Source organism: Monopterus albus, unplaced genomic scaffold (genome assembly GCF_001952655.1).
Source record: "Monopterus albus unplaced genomic scaffold, M_albus_1.0 scaffold88.1, whole genome shotgun sequence".
Taxonomy (NCBI): domain Eukaryota; kingdom Metazoa; phylum Chordata; class Actinopteri; order Synbranchiformes; family Synbranchidae; genus Monopterus; species Monopterus albus.
Window position 1 is genome coordinate 1,412,955 of NW_018127968.1, and position 21,190 is coordinate 1,434,144.

The 21,190-nt window shown below is 41.4% G+C and overlaps 2 protein-coding genes across 2 annotated transcripts in view; both read right to left on the reverse strand.

Moving 5' to 3' along the window:
* Positions 1 to 2,995: 2,995 nt before the first annotated feature.
* heg1 (heart development protein with EGF-like domains 1) lies at positions 2,996 to 16,471 on the reverse strand. Its single transcript, XM_020607710.1, has 14 exons — positions 15,697 to 16,471; positions 8,603 to 9,683; positions 7,908 to 8,395; positions 7,493 to 7,606; positions 7,169 to 7,291; positions 6,962 to 7,065; positions 6,804 to 6,859; positions 6,336 to 6,496; positions 5,818 to 5,952; positions 5,425 to 5,467; positions 5,285 to 5,322; positions 5,066 to 5,153; positions 4,604 to 4,781; positions 2,996 to 4,434 (listed from the first exon to the last, which is right to left on the reverse strand). Exons 1-14 carry the CDS (start codon positions 15,953 to 15,955, stop codon positions 4,291 to 4,293), a joined length of 3,012 nt encoding a protein of 1,003 aa, XP_020463366.1. The 5' UTR covers positions 15,956 to 16,471; the 3' UTR covers positions 2,996 to 4,290.
* Positions 16,472 to 17,768: 1,297 nt separating this feature from the next.
* slc12a8 (solute carrier family 12 member 8) overlaps positions 17,769 to 21,190 on the reverse strand; it is a 17,675-nt gene continuing 14,253 nt past the window's right edge. Inside the window, 5 exon segments of the mRNA XM_020607637.1 lie at positions 17,769 to 18,247; positions 19,194 to 19,254; positions 19,393 to 19,510; positions 19,618 to 19,715; positions 19,819 to 20,467. Of these exon segments, the coding sequence (XP_020463293.1) occupies positions 18,079 to 18,247; positions 19,194 to 19,254; positions 19,393 to 19,510; positions 19,618 to 19,715; positions 19,819 to 20,467 (1,095 nt within the window). The 3' untranslated portion in view covers positions 17,769 to 18,078.

The window sequence follows — 21,190 nt, forward strand, 5'->3', positions numbered from 1 at the left end:
TCAGCCAAACAGAGGAGAACATACTAGTGTACAAACTGCAGACTGACATCAATAATGAGAACATAGCGAGGTCGTTGCTTTCAGCTACTAGTCCAGAGAAGAATATCATACAAATTAACACAAGGTGAATTACTGTGCAGCAAATCAGGGTCTCCAGGAGAAGCTTCAGCGGCTGCTTGATCCTTTCTCCATGAAGCGGACAGACCAGCGTAAAGATGAAAAATCCATTAGCTATGATGTTGACAAAAACAAGAGGGACATTAATTAGGACACACGTTAGATAGTTCATCTTTATTTTCTTTGATGCTTAGGTTTTGGTGTTTTTCTTCCTTGTGGTTCTCTAATGGATACAGTACAGTCAGTGTGGCACTCCACCTCTGTGCAATGTAGCAAATATGTTTGTGCATTTGCATCACATGCAAATTAGAATACGCAAATAAAGCATTTTACTGTGAAATCCCATAGACAAATTAGCCCATTATGTTTTTATCCTATGTACTGAAAGGTTCTACACATGATTATTTGTGAATGTGTCTATGAAAATAGTTGTCCAAGCACAATGATTTATGTTTACAATTTTAACATTTTTCATAAAACTAGAAAGACTGGGCATCAACACGGTAGCAGGATCAAAAGAGGTTAAAGGACCAACAACAGGAAATTGTCCTGAATCTCGGGGTCTGAGTCTGAATTGGCACAACTGCACCCAGATGTGACAGCAATAGCAAAAAAAAAAGACTAAAGGAGGGTTGTTTTTTTTTTAGTTATTGAATATTATGCATACTGTAGCATCACAGAAATTATTTAAGCTACAAAGAGGATATATATGGCTCACACATGTCATTAATGCTTAGATACATTCTTCACGTATATATCTTTGATTGCAATATACCTGACAGATCAGGCAGGTACGTAGTCAGCTTTAAGCATTTGATGGTAGTGTCTTAAATATGATTTGGAGGATTTATTGAATAAATATGACAAATGAAAATTCTGTGCTATACTTTACTTTATAAGCCTGATTGTAACTCGAACCTGCAGCGCTAACCATGCTGCCGTAGTAGTGAGCAAACTTCAGATCAACACCATATGTGAGGCTATTGTGAAATTCGAGTAGTTTGCTGTGAGCTTAGAATAGAACACCACCATAGATGACACCAGCAAAGTTGTTATGCAACAAACCAAGAAGCACAGGACTACTGTATCTGTCTAACTTATGATTGATCCTTTCTAATTGAAGTGGACAGACCATAAGATGCAAAATATATTTACCACAATATTGCAAATAATGAAAGGCCTGTTAATTGGGGAACAGACCAGAATGCCCATCGTTGTTGATTAAGCTGATGAAAACACACCAGTGTTGAAACTTCTGTCTGATTGCACTACAGCCTGCAACGCAGTCAGTGTTCATTACTCCTTTTTTCCCTATAACGTTTCTTTTTTTTCTTATGTGCACTTGTTATTATCTTGTTCAAACAACTTATTTATCTTTTGGGAACATGTTATTTGTCTACCTAAGTTTATGAGCATGCTAAGACTGTTCATGAAACCCACAGGAATAAGTTACATTAATACTGATTTCCAGGTGTATTTGAAACGTGGAAGTGTTTATTGCTTCAGGCCTATTTGAACAGTTTAGTTTTTTGCTAGAAGCTGGAATTACATAATTATTCAGCTATTGTCTGGTGCTGTCATGTTAACTTCTGTGTACTTCTGTGTAAGGGAGTTTTTCCTCCCCACTGTCACCAAGTGCTTGCTCAAGGGGGATTTGTTGGGTTTTCCCTATGTAATAATAGTGATAACAGTAAGGTCTAGACCTTACTTTGTAAAGTGTCCTGAGATGACTTTTGTTGTGATTTGGTGCTATACAAATAAAATTTGATTTGATTTGATTTGATTTGTACTTGCTCCCACAAGACAAACAACCTGTTTGCACAAGATAATATCTTATCATAGACTGGCATTTGTTAGATGTAAATCACATCAGAACAGCACGTTCTTGCTGTTTTAGGATAAGCAGAAGCTGGGAGAAAGACTGGGAGCAGGAGGCAACAGCTAGCCTGGCTCTCTCTCCAGCATCTAAAACTCATGTATTAATATGTTGTACCTTGTTTCTTTAGTCCATTGACAAAGAGAAATGTAAAAGAGACAACCAGGGGTCGCTAACAAGTAGCAGGTAGAGGTGCTGGTGGCTACATGCAGCTCTGCAGCCTGCTTCCAGCATTTGTCCCTTTTTTACAAAAGAAAGAAGCATAATGGCTCTGTTCTATTCAGCTCAAACAAATTTGAGGCTATTTACAGTATTTGCATATTCTACTCTATAAATATGCTAAAAATATTTTATCTGTGCCCTAAAAAGCATTCAGCCTCGACCTTTTGTATAATGTACTTTTTGTATAATTGCTGGGTGAACTATTGAATCATGTTTTTACCATTTAAATATCAGCCTTGCTTTAATGTACCACTTAGAATATAATGTATTGTCCTTTTGGCTTCTTTTCAACTACTTATGCAGTCTGTCGTCACTGTTTTTAACTATTACATGTGAAAGAAAGGGTTTTTCATCTATTCGATTTGAAGTTGTTCCTTAAGTGTAGCTGCCAAACAATATTATGAACATACTATAAAGTGTTTAAAAGGACACCAGACAGGAAGTGCAGGCATTTAGTAACGTTTTGTTTTTAGGTAAACTTTTCCAGGGCTAACTGGGGGCTGGGACTTATCCCAGCATGCACTGGGTGACCAAAGTTAGTCACATATTGACAAGCCAGGGGCTACATCACCCGACAGGAAACTAAATTCAGTGGAGCAGAACAAATGGTAAGACCTTTATCCACAAAGGAGGAAATATCCACATAATTATTTTAATCTCTTGTATCTGTGACAGACTCAAGAGAAACAAAAGCATCAAAAATATATGGTTAAAAGCTCTAGAGAGCAGACGTGGTCCTCAGGTTGAGATTCATTCATAAGAAGAAATTCAAAGGCAAACTGCTGTGTAATATTTTACTTAAATAAGCACATCTGACTAAAACGCCAGAACAGAGCACATAAACACACAGAATGAAAACAGTCCAAAAAAATAATACAATGTCAGAAACAGCAAACTAATTATGATACATCTTTACATTCAAATACTCTCTGAAAGCTAAGATCCTTCTGGTCTACAAAATGACTCTTCACACACACACACACACACACACACACGCACACACACACACACACACACACACAACTCACAAATATCAATACATAAAATACACTTTCTCACGCTCTCAACCAAACACATACATAAAAACACAGGTTTAACCCTCTAATGCCGGTCAGTGTGTATGTATGATATGTCCATTGTTCAGGTCAAGGACATAAAGGGAATAAATAATTGTTGGCATCAAATTATAAAGTTGTCCCTCAGTTTCTGTTGATGTAAAACCAAACTTTGTTCAGCCTTCAGTGGTTTATTATTGTAATGCTCCATTCATACTTTATTGTCCAGATGGTTATCTAAGAAGAATCTGATCAAGTTGGAGCAGTGGCATGCACATAATCACATTTCAGCACTTTGGGGACCATACAGTATCAGCTTTGTTGCATATTCTTTGCTATACATCAAATATAGTTTACACACCGCTGTTTCCTTATTTTATTTAAATGTGTTTTCCTGTATTCCTGACAGCCAATAAGTCACGCTCATTCCTATGAGCACAGTGGATGGACACAGTGAACATCATATCTGGTCCTATTTATTACTGTGCACTAATGCAGTACATTTGTTTTTTCACGCAAACCTGCACTGCATTACCAGACAGCGACAACATAATTATGACAACAGGAAAAGCAGATATGATGTTTACTGTAATGAATTATCTACTTTCAGCACGCTTCAACGGTGTGCAAATAGTTTTTTCATCATACATACAGCTAATGAGAAGCTGTGGCTGACTGGTAGGCATGAAAATCACATTAAATAATATTTAACATTACAGCAGCAGTGTAAAGTAAATGTGAGTCGAGGCAAATGAGCTAAAACACTGGCATGGTCATGCAAGTACACATTTTACTTGCAAAAATGTGTACTTAAGTAACATGAGTACGCACACATACGCACCACGTTTACATGATTAATGTGCAGCCCTAAGTGCAGATGGCCACATAGGTTTTCAGTAACAGTGCAGCTCACACTTTAGCATTGTCACTGTGACAGAAAACCATCATGACACATTTCATCTGTCATTATAGGAGACTGCAAGTTACTGAGGGTGTGTGTGTGTGTACATGGTGGGGTAGTTAGAAGTAGTCTCTTCTTCGTGAATCATCACTAATGAAGGAGGGGTTCCACTGGGCGGGGTAGATGCACGAGTGGCGAGAGCCCGGCAGACCCGTGAACGGGTATAGGCCATTTCTCTCCAGGTCTGAATTGCGCAGCGCAGGCTGAGGGATCAGGCACAGACAGAGAGAAAACTAACTTTATGATGTTTTTAACTGACAGTTGTCTCTAAGATAGTGATCACTTCTATCTAAGCATTCAAAACCTAACATGGAGAAGAAAGACAAATGTAAGAGTGAGGGGAAAAAAGAGGTGCATTAAAAGTTTCCTTACAGAATAGTAAATATCAGACATCTGCAGCAGGTTCTTGGTGCTGCCGTTCTCTTGCATCTCTATGGTCTCTCTGCCCCACTCCATAGAAATGCGGTTATTTTTGGGAAAGTCTGCGTACGGGGACATCTGCAGGTCTCCACTCTTGAAGATTATCTTGTTGATGTCATTCTTATCTTTCCTGGGACATTAAACATAAAAACATGAAACCTTTGCCACAGTTTACTGAAACAGTTTTTTGTCAACAAACCATTCAAATTATTATTTTTTTGTGAACTATGGGAATTGATCCTTGAAGTTATTCAGTAATCAGAGATCATTTAGTTCAGTATTGTTTCATCAGCTTTGAAATAGGGTAAAATGTGATTACTGCACCAATATAGAGAAAATGTCAGTTTTATTTAACAAGAGAATTAACTACTAAAACAAGGAGGGTGGTTTGTAACAATATATCAGTAGTCTTACTTGCAGCAGGTAACAATGAGAGCGATAATGAGGATGAGGAGCAGGGCACCCCCTGCAGGTGACACCACGACTGCAATCAGCTTATAAACTGCAATGCCAAAAAACAACATATTCAATACTACATTTAAAAAACACTTGAAGGTCACAATGGGAAATTGCTGAATCTTTTGTTAAAGTTGATTAATACCGGCCTCTTAAGGGGTTTTTACAGCCACTTACAATTTCCACAGTTGAATCCTCCAAATCCAAACATACACCTGACAAAAGAAACACAATCTGCAGTGAGAATATGGTCTTAAATCTTCTATATAACTGCACTGACACTGTAAGGGGGGCAAAAAAAAACAAGTTGAACTTACGAGACACAGGTACCGTTTTCTAGCTTGTAGCCATCACCACATTCTGAAACAAGATATTGTTTCAAAAAAACTTCCAACTACACAGTTTGGTATAAGACGCTCTAAAGCCAGAATGTTGTGTTTCTTTCATTTCGATGATTTCATATGGATTTCAGAAAAATCTACTTCTAATGAAAGAAAATCTTTTTTGTTGTTGTTACCTAGGTTTTAGGTGTAAACTATAGTAGAACATTTTAATTAGATCCAATATGTTTATTCATCTGTCTAGTTTCTGTTATTTCTGTATTAAGTTACTGAAAATGACACATGCACTCACAATAAGTAGCTGGGTAGTTTTTAGAACCAGTACTCTGTACGCATAAGCATAAAAACTAAGCGAGAGAAAGAGCTTACCTAGGCAGGACAAGTCATCGGGATTGTGTTTGTAGTAGCCTTGAAGACACTGGCAATAGGCTGTGCCATTTTCGTCTGCGCAGGTGGAACGCTCTGTATCACACCGAGTCTGCTGGGCCACACATAGACTCTCCGCTGAAAGACAGTGTGGACAGAATTAAGTCATGACAGGAACAACACAGGAATCTGAACAACAGGAGAAGTCGAAGTCAGAAAACATCAAACATTTGGTTCCTTGTTTCTCCTAAATCTCCCATATGTTATGGTACTGCACTACTGTTCTTTGGTGTTGTATAATATTTACTGACATTTTTAAGGTTCAACTATGTAAAACTTTCATAAAAGTATCATGGAACCTTTCATAGGGGAGCATTCACAGGTAAATTCTGCCCTCTAGCAGCTGTTCACAGAATTAGTTTTGGCAGTGGACCCTTAAGGGGTTTCACTGAAAACTCTGGTTAACAGAAGGAAATAAGCAGGACTGTTTTCATTACAGTATGGCTATGGCTGTTATATACCATGATAAGTGATCTGGTGGTGCAGGACCATTCGGCAGTGGGCCAACGAGGAGCTGCAGTTACTGAGAGACATCTGGATGCTGCTGTAGACCTCAGCACTGGTCACATCGGCAGAAATGGAAAACATGTTGACAGCTAAGATACGAACCCCGTCCTCCTCTCTGTGGGGAGGAGGTCAGAGGTCAGTGCACAGGTCTATGCCGACAATATTTCCAAGATGTATCATTTATTCTCAAACATAGTGCAATCCTGACCCAAAAACCTGTTTTCATTTTAGATTCTGTAATAAATGGTGTTGGTTTCTTGACAAATGGGGAAAAAGTCAATCTTATAGTATGAAGATCTTTTTTTTAAGCTGATTTGAACTTCTTCCTTTAACTTCTTGTTCCTTTTGTGATTTTAAAACTAGATCAAGGCATTATTGAAAATTTACAGGAATGCAAATGGTCAGTGGCTGCAAGAACTTACTTCTTACTCAGAGTAGAGCGGCTGTAACCTCGGAGGACTGACAATGAGGCATTGAGCTGCAGTGAAGACAGGAAGAGATTGTAGATCAGATGGAATACACATAAACCTAGAGAAGATTTTCTCAAAAAAGCGACGCAGTGATGTGGACCGTCTCTCACCAGCTGCATAATCTCTCTCTGAATCTCATGCATGGTGGCACTCTTGAAGATAACAGGGTCGTGTGGCTGCCTGTTAACATGGAATGTTCCCAGAAATGTCTTTGCTATGGAGGGGGAAAAAAAACAAATTAAGCCTGTTGAGAACATAACTTTGACTAGAGAAACAATAATTCATATATACTGTATTTATATATCTTAAGATTTTACCTCTGGTGCAGGTGCGTCCATCCTCGAGGTCGAAGCCAAGTGGACATTCACAGCTGAAAGAGCCTCGTGTGTTCACACACCTGGAACCAACTGGACAGGGGTCTCTCTCACATTCATCCATATCTGGACACACAGTACATGCAGGTATTACTGTTTTACATTTAAAAGATCTGAATCCAAATCTCAACCCTCAGAACAGTGTGAAAATAATTTTTCATAATTAAATATTTTTATACTTTTCATGCTTGAGTGCACTGAAACACAAAACCGGAGGCAGCACAATGTTGTTATCAAATTGTCAGGAAAAAGAGAAGTGAAGCTCACCCTGGTTGCAGGTCGGCCCTGTCCATGCCTGCTGACAGTGACAGGTGAAGTGATGGCCTTTATAGCTCACACACATCCCGCCGTTCATACAGGGGTTTGACACACAGGGGTTTCCTGGAATTCAGAGAGGAGAGCAAACATTTAAAACCAAAAAATTAAACACTGACACAGAACATAAAAGAAATAAAGGCCTTATCTTAAATACCTTATGTTTGATATGTCTTAGTTTGTCAGGTCAAACTCTCCAGCACATGTACTGATGTATTTTTTACATTTACATATGTAAATAAAAATGTATTTGCTAGAATAAACACCAACAATCACCACAGCTCACCAAAGAAAAAAGAGACTCAGAGTAGCCAGGAGAAATGTATATCAGAGTGTCACCTGCCGTGAAAGAAGAGGGTGGACTCACTTGGTAGTGATGGTGCTTTGGTGGCTTGGATGCCAGCGGGTGATGTTGTTATCACTGGCTCTGTGGTTTCCCTGTCTGTCTGTTTCCCAGTGGTGTGCACAGCCTCTGTACTGCTGGTTGGGGTTCTGTGGGTGTAGGTGGTGGTGATGTAGGGGCTGTGGGCTGTGGTAACTCCCAGAGTGCCTGTGCTTGTTTCTATCTGTAGAGTGGTGACGGTCGTGGGGTTAGCAGTCCCTACTGAGGGGCCCTGGGTTTGGCTAGGTGACACACGTTGAGTTGGGTATGCTGCAGAGGTCTGCAAGGCCGGGGTGGAGATGGAGGTTATGGTAGAGGGTGTAGTGTATGGGATGCTGGCTTCGGTAGGTGACTCTGGAGTAGAGCTGCTAGTGGTGCTGCTAAACCTGGAGGACGAGGTTGCGGGTAGAGGAAGGGTGGTTGTGGTGGTGGAGGCACCAGGTTTGAAAATATCTTGCTCAGTTGTCTGTGACCTGTGAAAGAGAAAACAAATTATTCAAGCAGCAAACAGACTCCTGAAAAGAAGAGAGAATATAAGAACCATATCTATTTTTACAACATCAACTAGTTCATCTTTGGACAATGTTACTGATCACTCAGCAAAGTGAAAGCTGAAGTGTCACATGGAGGCACTGATGGCAGCTTGTCACACTACCAGAATCCCACTGCGCTACACGTACCTTTCTGTAACGGTCACAGGTGTGGTGGTGAGGATGCCTGTAGTAACCAGCACTGGTCTCTCTGTCAGAGAGTCATCAATTTCAAATGTACTGCTACTGACTGTAGGGGATGCTGTGGTCAGACCCAAGTCCACACTGTCCTCTCTGGTCTGGTATGAAAGAACCTCAGTGCCCTCCTGGATCTGAGTGCTGGAGCTGTGGCCTGCAGCAAAAGACTCGGTGGAGGTTCCAACATTATAGTCCTGCTGGTTGGTCCCTGAGATGTTGGTTGGACTTCCTGCAGTTAAGGTGACAGGAGGTGTGGAAGAAACCGACACTTCATATTGGCCAGTGATGGGCTCCGTCACACTGAGAGGTGGTGTCGAGTCAGAGGTCTCCTCTAATGTGGAGGTCTGATGATGCTGGGTGGCGTTATGTGCTGCGGTTAAACTCTCGGTTCCTCTGGACTCTGCTGGGCCTCCGGTCTCTGAAGCCATCCTGTTGAAGGAGTGGGTCATGTGCTGGTCTGCTGGGCCTCCGGTCTCTGAGGCCATCCAGCTGAAGGAGTGGGTCATGTGTTGGTCTGTTGTGTCCCCGCTGTCTGTCCTGGTGGATGGTGCACTATGAGTGTAGTCCTCAGTCTCTGTAGCCCTAGCACGAACATCCCAGGTAGAGGGTGGCTGATGGTAGTTGGAGTCTTCTGTAAATACAGAGGTGGTGCTGTTGCTGGATGAAGAAGTGACAGACCGCAGAGTCCTCTCCCCAGCTCGGCTGACGACGGTGGAAATATAGGTGCTGTTAGTGAGGACGGCTGTTTGTGATGCAAAGGCTGTTGTATCCCCCAGTTGGAAGGTGGTGCCTGGGCTGTCCTGGGGCAGGCGGGTGTCCTCTGTAAACACTGAAGGCCTGGCCTCCTGAGACACAGCATGGGAGACATCTGGTACCTGGTCTGTGTTCATAAAGCCCTTCCAGTCACTGCTGCTGCTACTGCTGGCCTCAGTGGTGGCTACAACAAGGGTGGAGGTGAGTGGCGCAGTAGACAGACTCATGGTTTCTATTGATCTGCTGCTTGTTTCTGTGAAGGTTTGTGTCTGCTCAGTGTCTGTGGAAAAAAAAAAGATAAAATTTGTGTTCAGGTAAAAGCCACTGTTATTTCTGTTACACACTGTTAGTTAGTGCTGCAACAGCAAGTTTATTAGTTCAGATAATTAATCAGCAACTATTTTGAAATGATTTTTCTTCCCCCGAGCCGTCACTCTGATAAACGCCAATAAAGCTGATTCTGATTCCGATTTTGATTATTACTGATAATATATTGGGGTTTTCCCCCTTTGTATGACCAAAACAAAAAAACTTTTAATATGAGGGTCTCCCTAACCACTTGGCTGGCATGCAATTCTTCTTATTCAAAAAACATGTTTAGAACAAAACTCATGGTGTTCGAAGTGTTTCTCTTTATCTTTCTCAGCATCATTTTACTTCACTTCCATTGTGCTGTGGCCACCAGAGGGTGCTCGCAAGGCGTGTTCAGCCTGCAGTGACTGGGAAGATGCTGTTAGAAGCACTGTATCTTCCTGCAGGGGCAGTGATTTTAGGTGGAGGACAACTGGCAGCCAGGCTTGCCGGCTAACAAAGGCTTTAAGTCCTAAATATGGTGGCGACCGTCTCTGTTGGGAATCAGCCACTTCCTTCCTAAAGCTGAGTTAGCACAAGGCACTGCCAAATAAACTGTTACCATGGGTCTGGGTGTGTATTCATGTTCAGTGTCTATGAAGTTTTGTTTTTTAGTCTGGCTCAAAATTGCTGTCAAGTTAAATAAGCTACCCAAACACTTCCAGCTGTGAAATGCTGCAGAAAAATGTTATCGTGTACAGTGCAAGGATTGCTGTTCTATAAATATACTGCTCAAAAAAATTAAGGGGAACTTGATCATCACAGTATAACACTAAGTCAGTTATACTTAGGGACATCACTCTGTCATTTAGGAGGCATAAGAGACTGAATCAGTTTCACCTGCTTTGGTGCAAATGAAAGTGACAAGTGCAATGGAGAGGCAAAAGCAAGACAACCCCTAAGGTTTGCTGTGTTTCCCAGTACAGTTTCAAGAACATGGATGAGATACCAGGAGACCAGCCGTTACACGAGAGCTGGACAGGGCTGTAGAACGGCAACAATCTGACAGCAGGACTGATATCTGCTCCTTTGTGCAAGGAGGAACAGGAGGAGCACTGTGAGAGCCCTACAAAATGAACTCCAGGAGCTACTGGAGCTACTGACCAAACTGTCAGAAACAGACTCCATGAGGGTGGCACGAGGGCCGGACATCCTCTAGTACAACCTGTGCTCACAGCCCAGCACCTTGTAGCTCGACTGGCATTCACCAGAGAACACCACCACTAGTGCCCCGTTCTCTTCAAGATGAGAGCAGGTTCACACTGAGCACACATGACAGGCATGAAAGAGTCAGGCGACGCCACGGCCAACATTATGCTGCCTGTATCATCACTGAGCATGACCAATTTGGTGGTGGGCCAGTGATGGTCTGGGGAGGCATATTTTTAGAGGTCTGCACAGACCTCCACGTCATAGCCAAAAGTACCCTGACTGCTGTGAGGTACCAGGATGAAATCCTCAGAGCGACTGTCAGACCTTACACTGGTGCCATGGACCCTGGGTTCCTCCTGGTGCAGGACAATGCCCGGTCTCATGTGGCCAGAGTGTGTAGGCAGTTCCTGGATGACGATGGAGTTGATTGGTCCTCATGTTCCCCTGACCTAAATCCAATTAAGGCACCTGTGGGACATTATGTATCAGTGCATCTAATGCCACCAAGTACCACCACAGACTGTCCAGGAGCTCACTGATGCCCTGATCCATGTCTGGGAGGAGATCCCCCAGGACACCATCTCATGACTTATTAAGACGCATGCCCAGACACTGTTGGGAGCATATACAGGTATGAGAGGACCATACACACTTCTGAGTCACATTATGAGTTGCAGTGATGAAATTCACGCTACTTGGATGATCCTGTGATTTCAATTGTTACTTTTATTTTCAGTGTAGTTTTGAATAGAGCCTCCATGGGCTTGATTTTGGTTAAAAGCAGGAAAAAAACTTCATACACTGTGTTAAGCTCCCAATAATTTAATTCAGTAGCAGCAATGTTTCGATCTATACAAGATCTTTGTCAGGCATTATCAAACAGACATCACACTGAAAGGCACATTTTTATGTGCACCTACTAAGACAACACTCAGGTGTTTCCACTCCGATAACACAATCCGCTCGTAAAAGGAACCAGTGAGGACATAACTAAAATACGCTGTCCGAAAACTCCCCACCGAAGGAGCAAAAGTCATCAACATGGGCGGAACAATCAAAAAGGCAAATACAGTATAGAAAACAATCACAAAAATATCAAACAAAAGCAATCACAAGATTTAAAAAAGGGAAAGAAATCCTATTTAAAACCTTTTCACACTTCATGTAGTCATTTTATCCTAGTGAGCATCTGTGAACTGAATAGAAGTCAAGTATCAATGAGAAAAAAAAGGCCACTGGGTACCGAGGCTGTGTGTCGGGGTCTACCTCTGACCCTAAGGTTTTCCTCACTGATGCTGCGCTAACAGTCGGCTATCTGGCTCTTCTCCAGCTGCCCAGGACTGGAACAACAGCACTCTGAGGATGAGCGTCAGTGCTGGACAGCTTCCTACCAGCTAACACAGTGACCAGCAGCCACCATCCAAAACTGGTGGAAGGAGAGTTCAACTGCAGTGCAGCCCATCCACCGGGAGTCTACGAGGAGAACTGGGCCACTGGACTCTAGTTTGCTCTCACACTTCCTCTGCATGTGTCTCTCTCCCTCTTTCATTTTCTCTTTCTGGATCCAGTCCGAGCAGCAACACTCAGACTGGAACGTGGTGTTGGCAACAAGTGCAGGACACTCCCAGAGTCTCTGCTGTTTATCCCTCAGCTCTCAGCTGCTGACACAGTTGTCGCTGTGGTCTTTTCACATGTGTTATAGCACAGAAAGACTGGCTTGCATATTAATTTAAATATATACAGTGTTGGGAATAAACAGGTTTATATTATATTGCCATCAGGTTAAACAGTGTTTGCTGATGAGGATTTTTACCAATGTTGAGCCATGTTTGAGACTCACAGCTCTGTCACCAGATGACTGCGACCTGAATACCTTAGACAGGAAAGGTGAATCGGGGCGAAATCTGGGTGAGGAAAGTGAATCATTTCCACTTTCATTCTTCAGCAGCATCTATGCCTCTGAGCAAAGCATGTGGTCCTCAGATTGTTTCAGTGGAAGTGCAGGCCAGCACCCAGCACAATTGTGTAACTGTGTGAATCAACAATGACTGAAATCAAGCCAAACCTCATTTGGGCAAATAAAATTCAAAAAGACATCTTCAGAATTTCTAGTAGCCTGCCACAAACAAAACAAGTCATCACTGACATTAATGTAAGATTAAGATGTACACATGCAACGAAAGACAAACTCCTCAAATTAATAAATGTATCACTGAAGTATAGCAGCATATCGGGCGATCTTGGAGACCATCACCGATGTCTAATGACTTTCATTTTTATTTTAAGGATTTACTTACCTTTTCTGCCTCATTTTTATTCACAATTTGCTATGTAATGCTATGTTAATAATCAGGAGGATCTGACAGCAACTGCATGTTTGTCATTTTGAGACCATAAATAGGCAACAGTGTTGATATGAGTAGCACTGCAGAAACCTACCAATGCATTAACATGTAGAGCTCTGTGCTGATGGGCTAAAGGTCTCAGTCATTACTGGATGTTTTATGGTACTTTTTTTTTGTATCATGCTTGCCAGTGATTGCGTAATGCATTCTGATATTCCAAATACACTGTCAGAAAGTTGTTCATGTGTACTTTGAATTGAAAGCCTCCTACATTTTGCTTCCAGCACAACAGGACTATCTGAAAGGCCACAATAACTTTCCTAAAAAATACATAATTTAAAGCACTTTATTCGACAAGTATTTTGTCTGTAATTCATTCAAGCCTATATCACAGCGGTATAGGGATAGTTTGAGACAAGTTACCCTAAAACTACAGACCATATTTTGGAATACAGCTTCTATCATAAACTGCAAAGGGTTTCTTCTTATACCTTGATGGTTGATACTGAGCATCGGGCATAAAACGTTCTTAAACCTGGATTGAGCTCATCAGATGAACTCTGTTCCACATTCTGTGCATGTAGCAAGACCATGCAGCTCTGCTGTCTTTGACAAGCACAGGATGCTGAGTTCAATCTCCTGTGTGAGCTGCTGAACAAACGTGAAGCCTTTCTGTGGCAACGGCAACACCTCAGCTTAAACAGGAAACCAGCAAAGGTGTTTATTGTGAGCTAGGATGCTGATCAGATGAGACGTGAAACTGGTGAACCACATTTATGGACTAGTAATTGCCTTCTGACGATTTGAAGAGGTGGGAATATTTCTAATGAAGAATCAAAGTAGACCGTATTAACGTGGGTTTACCCTCCTCTATATCAAAATCTCAGGTCTAAGTACACAGTTACATGAGCCTTCAAAGCACATTTTACACTAAAGTAAAACCAAAGCAAAATTTCCAACTGTTTTGATAATGGATTCATTTTAAAGGTTATTTTTAAAAGCAGAAATGCCATAAGGCCACAGCTTCTCAAATGTAAGTGGGTTTTCTCAGTGTTCTGTGATAGTAAATTAAATACATTTGAGTTTTCAACTGTTGGTTGAACAATATAGACAAACTGAACGTCAACCAAGGCTTAAGAATGATGGGCTTTTTTTTACAATTACCCACAATCTATGGACCAAGCACATTAATCAATCAAGAAAATATACATATATAAATCTATAATGAGTAGGTTATAGATGTAGTTAGAGCCATATACTGAGGCAAACGGAACAAAAAGAGTTGTTTCATGTCACTTCAACTAGGAGGAATAACAGTTCAATTCATGTGGTACAGTTAATCTGTTCATTAGTAATTCTACTACTCCACATCAGGATACACTAAAAAAATGTCCACTCTAGATATCTTTTAACTTGGGGATGACTGCTATCCTACACAAACTTCTGAGAGAGATCTCTAATTGTTTTTATACATTAGCTTTGCTGTTGCATTTCTATTGTTTCCCCCAGCTACAGTTCATTTTAACAGGGTGAAACTCAGCCTTTTCATACAAGATGATGAGGGAGGTCTGCAAATTGAACTAACATTTGTCTATAAAGTTACACTTGTCCCTGCAGCCCTCAGTGACAGTGATCTTACCATGGGCATCAATAGACCCCTTTTGCTGGGGCATGTGTCCCAGTATTGATCTGCTGTGCCCCATTAAAGCACACATTTGAGTTTTTACAAGCTATGATCAATTGGACTACTCTTAAGACACTATTTATTGGTGTAAGAATGCATAATACACCACATGTAGCAGTCTACTGGACTATTCATTCTGCCTATAACATATTTGATGCTCTTGTCACACAGTCCAAATATTGTTTGTTTTATGCATTTTTAATAAAATCGTGAATCTGAGGTAGGAAAGGAAAGTATGGAGGAAGCTGTCTGTGTCAATGGAGACAAATGTGTGACCACCAGCCATCTACTGCACAATACAAGTTCATAATAATTGGAGCATGGGTATGTTATGTGGCCTTATGAGTTACAAAAAAGAACAACTGCATTTTTCTTTAAATTATTTGTTGATAGATTAATTTGTTGTGAAAGCTGAAATTTGAGAATCAAACTGCGGCTGATTGACAATCGATTTATTGTAAAATGCAAACAAATGCAAAGAAATGTGCAATACAGGGCCAGACCTTTACGTCATAAACCAGGTTGAAAATGTTCTTAATGTATGTTAAAATATTTTTATAAACATTAATATAAATACCTTTACCAGTAGTTGTTGTAGCAGCAGCAGTATGGCAGTGGAATAGTGGACTAAGCATGGTAAGTTAACATAGCACATTTCGTTTATGCAGTAAACATTCAAGGGAAAAAAAAAGTGTGATTTGAGTAATGGGGGGACTGTGCCCCAGTAGAGCTCGATGTCTAGAAACGCCCCTGGATCTTACCGAAGTTTCCAGCAGGAGCAGTGTGTGTGAGCAGAAGGTTTCTCTGAGAGGGTGATAAACTGTCGCTGGAGTGAAAAGATGAAGTTGCATTACTGTCAGTGCTACTGGGTTCATCTGTGGCTGTTGAATAATAAAATCCTGATGTTATGGGATCCGTGCTGTTGTTACTGGGGGTCCCTGCCCCGAGGGGCCCCGGCAGAGCCAGCAGGAGGACCGACAGAGACAACCCGAGGACGTGATTCCAGAACCACGTTTCCATGATTTTCAAGACCCCCAAACGGTCGCAGATAGTTTCCGTAAAGTCGCGTGAATGCCAGGGAGTCTTCGTTGGACACCATGGGAGGAGCACGTCGGCTCTTAGTGGAGTTTCATGAGAAATAAATAAATCCTGGATCCGGTCCAGAGGAGAGCCGCAGCTCGGACAGCGGACAACGGAAGATAACAGAGTGGAAGCAGCGGGCTGTTATCACGGTGGAGGAGCTCGGGCTCCTCCTCCTGCACACGCACACGCACATGCACACACGTCCCCGTTATTCAACCCAGTTAACTTCCTTTGCTGCTTTCAGGTGTTGTCGGAAGTCCTGCCGTTAAAAAAAGTGGAAATGTTCCTTTTCCAGCCCTGAGAAGTCAGTGCTCCAGAGAGTGGAGAATTATCAGACACAGAATCACAATGTAGCCCATCATTACCACTGAAATAAAGAGCAAAATTAGAAATTATGTAGTTTGGTAGGCTACAGAATTTAAAAATTCCATAACTGAAAACTTCAAGTGAACTCTTAGGAGACAACTAGACTATGACTTCTGATGTACCCAGTGATCATTTAGAAAAATCTGCCTGAACTGACCTACAGAGACTCAGCCTAACACAGGTGCCTGTCATTAGACATGACTTGCCTGCCTGATGGGAGGCCCTGCTCAGACCAAGAGCTACCTGTCAGCTGCTTGTTTAAGATTCCCCTTAACCTTCACCTTCCAGAGGCTGAAGGTTACCTGTCACATGATGAAATTTGAAGAATTTAGTTCCATGTTCCAGCATTTAAATATTTACAGATCAATCTAATGAGAAGCCCATAATGAAATGTTATATAGAGAATCTAAGTAAATATTTTACTCCAAACATTGCAACATCACTGTTTTGAAGGAAACTGGGTAGCAGTGACTGCACCTCAGGAGACTCTGTAAAAATACTGAAGTTTGCAGACGACACAACGTTCACACAACATTCAAGATGGTGATGAGTCTTCCTACAAACAGGAGGTTGAACAGCTGGCTCTGTGGTGTGGTCGTCTTCCACATGGAAGACAGTGGAGATGACAGTGGATTTTAGGAGGAACTCCCCTACCCTATCTCCGTTTACTATACTCAGCAGCTCTGTTTCAGTCGTGGAGTCCTATAGGTTCCTGGGCTCCACAATCTCTCAGGACTTGAAGTGGACAACCAATATCAGCACCACCATCAAGAAGGCACAGCAGAGGATGTACTTTCTGCATCAGCTCAGGAAGTTCAACCTGCCTCAGGAGCTGCTGATTCAACTCTATAGGGGAATCATCAAGTCTCTGTCTGGTTTGGCTCAGCAACCAAACAGGACCGGAACAGACTCCAGTGGACAGTCAGGACTGCAGAGAAAATCATGGTGATCATCTGCCCTCCATGGAGGACCTGTACACCTCACAGGTCAAAAGGAGGGCAGAGAGGATTTCTGTTGACCCCTCACACTCTGGACACAAACTCTTTGAACTCCTCCACTCTGGACGGTGCTACAGGTCACTGTGCACCAACACAGACAGTTTCTTCCCCCAGGCTATTAAACTCATGAACAGCCAGTACATGTTGCTCTTTTAACTTGTATATATTTATTCTGTTTTTATGTCTCCTGATCCTGGTTTAATATTTTCTGCATTAAGTCTCGAATTTTACTAAAAAACAATAAACTGTATACATGCAGACATGAGCTTAAATATTTTATTTAAACCTTTGTGTCACATGTACACATGATGTTTTTTCCACAGGAGCAGCGTGGAGGCTGGACCTCATAGAAGTGACCCAGAAATACAGAAATCTGATGACAAAGCCTTCTAATAGTGGAGAGCTTCATAGACTGTTATATTTCAAAGTTAAAGCCCTAAAGCTAAAAAGACAATAAATACTTATATTTTAATTCAGTTTACTTTTATAGAAAAAAATTTCTTCTAACTCGAGCATTCAGTCAGCATTTCTCTCTTTCATTTCTTCAGACACACTTAGAAAAAGTTCAGATTTCCTCCAACCACCACAACAAAACAGTCGGAGTGTGTCTGTTGTTTGCGTGCAGAATGTAGCCCATTTGGCGACATGAGGCAGGAAGTGTGGTTTCAGGCTGTCATTTAACTGAGGTAGTGCCAATCAGTGGAGCGGTGGCTGCACCATCTTGTCAGCCCCGATGAGCGAAGATTGGTGACAGCGGTGACGAGAGGCAAAGTCACTGTTTTCCTCTGTCAGCTGTTTGGTTTGGACCCCGACCCCGAGCAGAGAAGGTGTCACTACGATCTCATCCCGGGGAGCCACATTCCTTCTGAAAGACAGTTGGAGACATAGGACTCAGATGACAGCGTGACATTGGAAATTATCATATATCTTTTAAAAAAACCCAAACATTTACAAGTTTAACATACTTACAAAACAAAAGAAATTGGAGTGAAAAATCAGTTTTAGTCTGTGCTTTATCAATGATCTGAACAGATACATTTCATCAATGAATGATATTTAAATACTGTATTTTATCTGTCACTCATTCTTATGAACCGATTCCTGAATTCCTGACTGACCATTTTGGAATATAGCCACACTGTTCTGCCCTGGCTGTTAAATCAAGCACAGCTATGCAGACAAACTCCCAGACAGATGGCAGGTGTATTTTCTTTTTATTAAGAAGCTTCCTTCACATGTCCATAAGAAGTGAAACTGAAATAAATAACTTCTCCCAGGTACTTAACTGTAGCATGTAGCACACTAGCATCACATTCTATGTGAACATATATAAGAGATCATTCAAATAAATGCAAAGAGACTGCAAATACATGCAGCCCATACATCAGCAGTATGCTCATAACACTACACAACAATCCCCAAACATATCCTGGATAATTCATGTAAACAGAAATTTGCAACACATTTGTCATCATCCTCATGCAAGAGGCTAAATGAATGTTAATACCAAGCTAAGTGTGGCTGCCATGCTGCTGTATTACCAACACAGAATGTCATCAACAGAAACCAGTCAAATGCTCGTAGCTACCAAGACGACCATTAATAATGTCGTTATAACATGACTGTGCTTACAGGTAATTTTTCTGTAAACAAAAAATGACGGCTGGGTGTAGCTTAAACTAAAACAATCTGAATTGTGTAGCCATTGCCCATAACTGAACATACATACATGACACACAAGGAAAGGAAGAACACAAACAAAGCATCCTCTGCTCATGAAAGTAAGCACAGCCAAAACACTTGCATAATACCTGAAGATGCTGATCAGTGTTGATTTGAGCCATGTGAAAAAGTTGAATCGAGCTGCAATACCTGCAATTAAATCAAAATCCAAACGGTTATTTGCTTGTCCTGTCTTTTTTTTTTTACCAGCACCGAAAAAAGCATATACAGTGCTGTCTCAGGTGTATTTAGGTTAATGGATGAGTGAATATGAAGCGAGGCAGTCACCTAGAGGTAGTCCAGGACTTGTTTTCCCAATGTAGAAGAAGAGCAGCAAGGCAACAACTATGTTTGCTAAGGCATAAACCCACTGAATAATAAACATGATCAGTACAGAGACCAATACCTGAAAGAAAACAAATGATATATTCACATTTGATTCTGTAAATGTTATTTGAAAATAAGCTATGAGAACAAAAAGAAATAATGTACAACATGCAATGTGTAACCAACCCCAGTAAGAGAAATCCAGTGGTTGTAGAACCTTGCATAGTCTGAATCCTGCACGAGTTTGATTTCAAAGCTCTGGTGCTCTGCATTACCTTCAGCAGCTGACAGATATAATAAAGAGCCAGGTTAGTAAAAACAGATACAACTACCGTCTATGATCTTGGCTTCTGTCTAGTCTAATTATTCATGGGTAAAGGGCATTACCTGTGCTGTGACTGTGAGGGTCAGCAGACGAACTCTGCTCAACACAACATGTTTTTGTATATTTGATTTGTGACTCTTTTCCAGCCCTGGGGTCCTCACTTCCATGCTGCACTTCAGTTTGCTCATATGGTGGAGCTAAACTTAACTCCTCACCTTTCTCTTCTGAGAATGCATTGCTGTTCTGGTCCATACCGAAACTCTCCATCAACTTCTGCTTTGGGGTAACCTTTCTGCTCTTGCATCGGCTGTTCAGGTCTTGCACTGAAGAGGGTTTCACAGGCCCAGCACCAAAGTTTGGAAAGATCTGATCCATGTCCTTGGTGAACTCCAATAACGTGCCTTTAGTCTGAGGACTCTCGCCTCTGCTTCCATAGTTGGGAGGAGCAGTTTCAATCAGCAGCCTGGAGCTCTGCCTGGTAGACCTGCGCTGGTTTCCTTTGGCCAGGATGGCAGTGTCCCTCTTCTCTTTACTCTGCAGCTGGAGAGTCATGGCCACACTGAAGTAGGAGTAGTCGATGATGCTGTAAGTGAGCATGAAGTTGATGGTGACAATGGGAGCCAGTACATTGACCTGTCCGATTAAGATGAAGGCCATGGTCAGCAGGCTAGTCAGACAGATGGCAGCCACTGGGGTCCTGTTTGGACCTTTCTGTTAGAGTGGAAGAAAGCACCACAGTGTACTGAGTGACATTTAGATTACATTTAATCAAGTTCAACACATATTCTACTCCACATTAAAAAGTAAAATGGTGGATAATTTGACTTAAGGATAATTAAATTATATAGTTGAATTAATAATACATTTATAATTAAAGACAAATAATACAAATAAAGAACAATAAGTAGCAGGATAAATAAATCTTAGCTAATTCTGGGCTATTGATTGCCTTTGGTTCTATTATGGCACTGGCTATATATGATTTTTGCTTGAAAATGACCAAACATTGTCAAAATGCAGGAAGAACGATCTCTGAACTAAAACGGTAACAGTAAACAAAACTCTTGGTGGATCTAATGACAAATTTGCTTTTGACACAACAAAATTCTTAGGTGAAGCATTAGGCTGGTGTTGTGTCTCAGGCAGTACAAGCCCCACCTTTTCCCTTTGACTAAGACACTTGTTACATTTACGACATCACCTCAAGACATCAAGCTATTTGTTTTATACAGTATTGTTCAAAATAATAGCAGTACAATGTGACTAACCAGATTAATCCAGGTTTTTAGTATATTTTTTATTGCTACATGGCAAACAAGTTACCAGTAGGTGCAGTAGATTCTCAGAAAGCAAACAAGACCCAGCATTCATGATATGCGCGCTCTTAAGGCTGTGCAATTGGGCAATTAGTTGAAAGGGGTGTGTTCAAAAAAA